This window comes from Hirundo rustica, chromosome 8 (assembly GCF_015227805.2).
Source record: "Hirundo rustica isolate bHirRus1 chromosome 8, bHirRus1.pri.v3, whole genome shotgun sequence".
Lineage (NCBI taxonomy): Eukaryota > Metazoa > Chordata > Aves > Passeriformes > Hirundinidae > Hirundo > Hirundo rustica.
In genome coordinates this window covers 34,818,002-34,825,501 of record NC_053457.1, presented here as the reverse complement: position 1 = coordinate 34,825,501, position 7,500 = coordinate 34,818,002, and the positions used below count along the sequence as shown (strand labels likewise).

At 43.1% G+C, this 7,500-nt stretch overlaps 1 protein-coding gene across 2 annotated transcripts in view; it reads left to right on the top strand.

Annotated features, from left to right (window-relative positions):
* Positions 1 to 7,500, top strand: part of EBF3 (EBF transcription factor 3) — a 122,531-nt gene that overhangs the window by 75,281 nt on the left and 39,750 nt on the right. For both annotated transcript variants that reach the window (XM_040071761.2, XM_040071762.2), the window contains exons 7-8: positions 3,524 to 3,605; positions 6,548 to 6,665. In XM_040071761.2, the coding sequence (XP_039927695.1) occupies positions 3,524 to 3,605; positions 6,548 to 6,665 (200 nt within the window). The remainder of the gene's footprint in view (positions 1 to 3,523; positions 3,606 to 6,547; positions 6,666 to 7,500) is intronic.

The window sequence follows — 7,500 nt, the reverse complement described above, 5'->3', positions numbered from 1 at the left end:
GGTTGTAATGTGTAGCATAATTGCACTGTGCGGATGTCCCAGAAGTGAAAACCTAATTGCTTGACAGGCCTATAACTTTGTGGTACTGCTCTCACCTTGTTAGGTCCTTTTCTGATGCGGTTCAAATGCAGGCTGGCCGCAGGTGTGCCTAATTTACCTCGCAACAGAACGTGTTGAGTTTAATTGCACAGTGGTTGTTAGGAAAAATTGGTGGGTGGAATATCAAGTGACTCACTGTATGCGGATGGCAGATGGGCGGCGAGAGGCATCAGAGCTAAGTGTATAGGTGAGGTGAGTTAATAAAAGATGTAAATTTTAGCTTAAAATAGTGGAGTCTTGTAGAAGGTAATACATTTTAATTAGGAGGGTAGCAGGCCCCATTCTAGCAGTGGGAAAAAATCAGAGCGAGGGGACGTGGCAAGGACTGCATTTTTCTCCCTATCAGTGCTTTAGGAGCAGCTTAGCCTGTTCGGAAGGCTGTTCTGCAAGGCTGTATTTATTAAAAAAATGCTAAAATTTCCGCTTGTGATACAAAATGTAACAGGGAGGGCCAAACCTAGAAAGGCTTGAATTCTCATTCTTGTCTCAAAGTTGGAGGTGAGACCAAGCAGAGCTCTGCTTGCTCTGGTCCTTGCTTCTTGCTCTGCCCCAGAGACCTGGTGGCTGGGGTGCGAGGGATGGGTTTGCAGTGCCCACAGTCCCAGGTGGTCAGCTGAGAGCAACCACCAAGTCAATCTTCTCCTCCTGGCACGGAGGAACATCCTGACTGGGAATGTGGTTTCTAACTGATGTCGTCTTCTTCTGAAAATCTTGTCCTGATGCCACCTGTGCTCCGTGAACTCTGAAAGCACAGAGTGAAATGAAATATCTCAGCATCAAGGAATGCAGTGGAGCTGAAATGGGAGTGCTGCTTGTGTTCACTCCAGCCTGGCATCAATATTTAGCCCGGTGCTCAGAGCCATCCTAATAAACTTGATGATGTCTAATTTCACCAAGAGTGGCTCCTTTTCACCAAATAATTGAACAAATACCGGTTCCAGTTGATGTTTAGTGAGAGGGTGCTTAATGGCCCTTTTTCTTTGACAGGATGTGAGCTCTCTGTATAGAAACAATTCATCATGAATGCTTCACGCTAAAAACAATCCACGAGGAGCAATACTTAGCATTCCTAGTGCACAATTCATTGGAGAATTTCCGAGCAATTTACAAACATTAGCTCAATAAGCCTCACAACACCCATTTGAGATCAGGGGAAAAAAAAAAAAAAAAAAAAAAAAAGGAAAAAAGAAAAAAAAAAAAAAAGAAACAACAACAAAAAAAGATAAGATACTGCTCTTCAGCCTGGATGTGGCACTAAGGAGCTGTAAAGCTCCTGTAAAGCCTGGTCCCAGCTCCTGGCTCCCCAGCACTGGGGGTTCTGTGTGGAGCTGGGCTGTGCTGGGCTGTGCACGGGCTCACAGTGTGGGTGGTGGAAGCTGTGCAAAACCAAATAGAGGCCTGACAGAAAGGATGTTACCTTTAGATTAACAGAACTGTGCAGTGGTTTGGTTTGGAAGGGACCTCAAAGTTCATCCAGCTCCAATCCCCCTGGAATGGGCAGGGAACCTGGCCTATAATCAATTGATTTGGAGAGAGTAAGTATCTCAAATGACAACAACAACAAAAAACAAACAAACAAAACACACCACCAAAAGACAACCAACCAAACAAAAAAACTAACGTAAATCACAAAAAAACCCCCTCCAAAACATGGCAGATGAAATTAGGGGGAATTCATGGCTACCACAGTGGCAGTTTCATGGAGTTGCTCACAATATCCCTGCAACAGCATCCAGAAAACCTGAGCATCCGAGCTAGGAGATCATGTCATTCACCACAGAAATCCAGATCTTTTTTCAGCTCGACAGCTGAAACCCCTTTGCAGGTTTTGGGATAGGAACTTATAAAAAGATGTGTATTCAGCTGAACTGACAGCATCGATTTATTTATGCATTTTCAGTGCACCTGGTTGTTTCCCTGCTTGCCTCTCTGATATGAGAGATTGCTCCTTCAGCATTCGTGTCCTGGGGTAACATCGGGGTGCTGCTCAAGGTTTAATGGAGAAGGTGGAGCTGGGATTAAAAGCACCAGTTTTTGATTTGGGGATGGTCCCAATAATGCTCCTGTATGACCCCTGAAGCTTCCCAGGAGTGAGAGAGATGTGGTGCAGCCACTGTTGTTCCTTCTGCTGGCCATGGCTGGGCCTTGGGTGCTAAAGGAGGAAAGTTGTCCCTGTCTTGCCTCCTGCCAGGAATGCTCTTGGCACATGGAAACTCCTGTGAGGTGCGGGCAGCAGGAATAGTCCCAGTCACATATGAAGACTGACATGAGTGAATAAATCAAAGTTGTTCATATTCTGGACGTGAAAGAAAGCTCTGGCTGACCTCGCTGTCCAGCATGTACAAAGTTGGGCAGCTCGAGCTGCTGGACTGGAGCACCTGAGGAACTCTGGGTGAGGAGAAAATCCTGAGCTTTGCTTGTCATTAATGGTCAGTCATTAGACAGAAAACCTAATTAAAACATGGATTTATTATGAAAGATAAAGCATGAGTACATAAGTAAGAAAGATGATGTCAGGCTGCAAATGTCTCCTTGAGGATCCCACGGTCCTGCAGGGTGGAGACTTCCCAGATCAGCTCGTTCCTGCGGCGCAGGAGGGTGGCAGAAAGGATTTTCCATCTTCCCAAGCTTTCCCCTTCCCTCAAAGTGCTTGCTGTGCTCCCCTGAGGCAGCGTTGCTGCAAAAACGGTTTATGGGGAGATGCCTGGATGATAAGGGTTACTCCTAAATAATTGCTGGTTGTCGCTCAGCAGAAATAAGCTGGATTTCGATCCCTGGGTAGAGCGACTCCTCACAGCTAAAGGCTGGCAAAGGTTGAAGAGGTCGTAAGACAGGGCCTAATTTGCCATGTTCCTTCCCTTTCAAAAACAATGAGGGAGCCGGGGCCTTGCCCGTGGGCAGATCCTGCCTGGATCTCCCTGGAGTCAGCAGGACTTGGATCGAGTCCCTTTGAATACCGAGACTTTCCAAACCAGAGGCAAAGCCAAGTGTTTTTCAGAAGATTGATCATTACCTTTGGAATTTTTCGACGTAGAGGTCATTACTGCTAATATAAGTTGTGAAAAAAATGAAAAGTATTAAAAAAATAGAGACAAGTTCTCATCTGGTGTAAGTCATTGCCTTTGAAGTCAATGAGTCATTGAAATCAACTTTCCCACACCGAGCTAAGGATATGGCCTGGAGTCAATACTTTTGTAGTTGTCGAAAAATTAAAAATATAAATTTGCCTTTCCTTGGCAATAATGTTCTGTTTATGATGGAGATCTTATGCTTTAAAATAAGTTCATTAACGAATAGGAAAGTAATATTTCACCACCAGTATTCTTTTGGGTATAACTATTTATGATTAAATTTTATTAAACTTTTTAAAAATTAGATTTACATTTTGATGAGTCTAATAGATTTCAATTTTGTGTTTTTATAGATTCTTTCTAAAGTTTTTCCTCAAGTGCAATCAGAACTGTTTGAAGAATGCAGGCAACCCACGAGACATGCGAAGATTCCAGGTACAGATCCCTCTAAATGCATAAGTGGTGTATAAAAACTTGATTGCATCTTCGTCTTGAACTTATGAAAAAACCCAGTCTGTGCTTCCACTCAGTGTTGTTCCAGTGCTTAAAAAAAAAAAAAATGCTGTCAGTATTTTGCATTTCCCTCGTTAGTTTAAGTTCTGGTTCTGGAGTTCTGCAGTGGGTTGCAATGGTTCAATGTTGGAGCAAGTGGATCTTTCCTTAGGAATTATTTCCCTAATTTTTCTTCCTGCTACCACCTTATGTTGTAGTGTGCTGTTTGCTCAGACCTTCAGAGGTTTTATGTTGTAGTTCGATCTTCCTTTAAGAACATGACTATGGAGCACAGGGAAGTTTGGAACTCACACTTCTCTGGTTCACAACTCGTAGATCCAGCAGTGGTGGTCCAACCCACAGATTTTTGTTTCAGCTGTGTTAGAAAATGTTTAACACTTTCTCCTTACAGCTTTTGAGATATCCTGTGGTGAATCATAGCACTACAGAAAGGCAGCTGACGGGATGGACAAATGATTTCCTCTGTGACTGGGGTCATTCGAAAGGCTCGTTAGGAAATAACTGACTTTTATTTCAAAATATTTCACAATGATTCATATTTGATTCCAGCAATAAAGTAGTATTGAGATGTTCAGGACTTTCTCAGTTTGGAGAAGAATTACTTGTGGTTAAACTTGATAGCAAAACATGTGACATCTGTTTTCATGCACAGCCAACCAACCGGGGAAGCCGGCACCCCTGAGCCAGCCAACAGAAAAGATCTGTAGGTGGAAAAAAAAAATATTCCTTCAAAACCATCGAGCCAGGCTTCCATTTTTCATGCATCTCAGCTTCACGTGGCATCAGTGATATTGATCCATCTGAACAGAACAGAAGGTCAAACCTGGAATGAGTGGAAACGTCCTCTTTGTCTCACTGATGACTAAATGAAGCATCAGTCACGAGTGATCTTGTGGTCGGCAATGGAGCCAGTAGGCACTAGAAAGACTTTCCTGGGTCTCTTTAGCTAATCTCCCTGCCTCTCAGAAGATTTAACTGGACTTAACAGGATGTCAGATCTTGAACAGTATTTTTACCTGGTTTCCCTGTCTCAGCACCTTTGTGGAGGTGCACTGCAGGAGTGAGGTGATATAACAAAGCGTAGCACGTCGACTTTCTTTTGCTGAACTACAGTATTTTCCCTTGGTGGCTGACCTATATAGACATGACAGAACAAAAATAGTTGTCATTTTCATATACACCTTGCTCTGTCTCTTTAATACACCGTGTTCTAGGAACCAAACCCAGAAATCCTTGCTGGAAATCACGCCTGCATGCTTTGCAATATTTCTGAAAGTCTGGGAATCTCATTAGGAGTGAAAGAGGATAGCCCAGTGGCCTGGCACCAGCTCTGTGGCCGAGCTGAGCGTGCAGCCTCAGCACTCTCCGAAGTGGATGTTGACAAGAGGGAAAGTGTCCACTTCTGGGAGGAGAGAACTGGGGAAGCAGAACAGCCTGGCAGAGAGCTGCCCTCGGGCTGTTCTAAAGGGTACCGCAGATGGCTGTCTCCAAGGAGGCAGGATACACAGAAAAGGTGCTGTGATAGCTGAGAGCTAATTATGGCTTGTGAATAAGAAACAGGATCAGAGGTGATCCAAAACATAGAAGCAGACAAGAATTTTCTTCTGATGCCTTGGACCAGCCCTGTGTGAAGGAGGCTCTCTGCTCCCCTTCCACTGGTGTTTGTTAAGTGTTTGGGTTTAGAAGCCGGTGGGACAACCCTGCAATCATCTTTGTTACAGCCAAAATTTAAATAAATGGGAGGAGGACGCTAAAATTTGTCCTACCTTTGGCCGCCCTCACCAGCTGGGTTGATAAGGTCTGACTTAGCCAGACCTGGCTTTACGGACTCCACTCACCCCGAAGGAAACGCCGCAGTGGCCGCTTCCTTCAGAAAACCCGGAACCACAGCAAAGGGCCCATGCTGGAGTATTTAAATAAGATGTAAATGTCAGTCTGGGATAGCAGTGATCCACCCACGAGGCCGTGCTCCACACGAACCCCAGCGCAGCTCACGGTTTTCTCCATGGCTTGCGCTCCCGCGCCGTCGCTTCCGGAAGGAGTCCCAGCGCTCCGTTGTGGAGGTGTTTGCGTCGGGAAGGTTGTGCGTTTTGCATGTGCTCCTTTGCCATTTTCAACTGAGAAGCAGCTGGTAGCCAAAGGAGGCCCTATCCATCATCTCTTCTATGGCCGGACTCTGAACCTGGACACAAGAATAGGAGCCTTTCACTCAAAAATAAAGGAGGAAATTCCATTGACATACCAGGGTCAATCACCATCCAAATGAACTTGAGAAGGGATACTTTTCATGGATTGAAAACACTTTCACTATTCATATTCAACTTGGCCTTTTCAGATGCAAAAAAGTTCATTATCAGACATTAAATGTAATTGTAAAACTGACCTGGAGATCATTTACTGAAGAAAAAAAATGGGGAGTTACGATGGTTCCTGATTTATTAAGCTTTTTTTATTTAGAATCCTCACAACCCTTCATTTGAAGAGAGTCTCAAGTGAACAAATTTTAATTAGATAAACTATCTAATCAATATATCAACAGATCAATCAAAACAGCAGCTTTTAAAATGAGTGGCTAGAGGGGTGTTTCTGAAACTAATGGCTAGAAGAATATTTCCCTGAATTGAATTCATTTGTTAGCATAATAGGAGATTAAACTCTAATTAGTGTAGCAGGTTCTGAAGAGAAACAATTGTGAGTTAAAAATCACCAGCGGTCCCAACGTAAACAAAGATGTATTCAAAGATGTCATTCACTCGGTTTAAATAGAAACAGAAAAGTAACAGGATGCTGTTTTGTCTTACGAGACCTGATTCGGGGAAAATCTGCAGGATTTCTGAAATGTGGGGTTTTGTTTTCTCTTCCAGGTTGTTGTATCAACAACAGTCAATGTGGATGGCCACGTGCTGGCTGTCTCAGACAACATGTTTGTACACAACAATTCCAAACACGGGAGGCGGGCTCGCCGCCTTGACCCCTCAGAAGGTACGGCCCCTTCTTATCTGGAAAATGGTAGGCACACATTTACATGTCCTTTTTTTTTTATTTGCAATGCTTTTTTTTTTATTTTATTTTTTTAAAATTTCCTTTTTTTTTAATTTCACCATACTTTATGTTGAGACACCACTACATTTACTTTTACATCCTTTCTTCTCTCATCCATCAAAGCACCCATTAAAAAAAAGTCCATTAGTATTTCTCAGCCCTTGTCAACAAGAACACAGACGCTTCTGAATTTGCTTCTGACTTCTTTCTTTATTTAATACTTACAGTTTTGCAGTCACAACCGATTTTTCATCTTTTCCTATTTTATTTCTTCTCTTTTTTTTATTTATTTTTTTTTTTTTTATTCCAGTCTTGTTTTGCTTGCAGCTTTTTCTTGCACTTTAATTTGACTTGATTTTATTTTGGCTTGTCATATTCCTTGATCCAGAGGTACAGTCTCAGGTTATGTATGCAAGTTTAAGTGGATGGTAAAAACATGACCGAATCCGTAAAGAATTTACTGTGAGGTCAATTTCCTGTGCCTGGGCCTTACTGCAGATTACGGCAGGAGGGGGTTTGGATGAGAAAAACAGCATAAAATGTTTTTCTTCAGCCTGACTCAATGTGATTGACTTCTTGCCTGAACTGCTAAAAGAAGATAGACTGAGATGAAGAGGAGAACGGAAAGTGTCTCTGGAAATCCAGAATTGTGAAATCCTATCTTTTTGGAGCCCATCAGCCCCAGAATCACTCACACACAATTGCAGCTGCGCCTGCACACGTGCACACATGTATTTGTTCTCTCGCAAAGCCCAAAATAGTAATTTGGATTTAA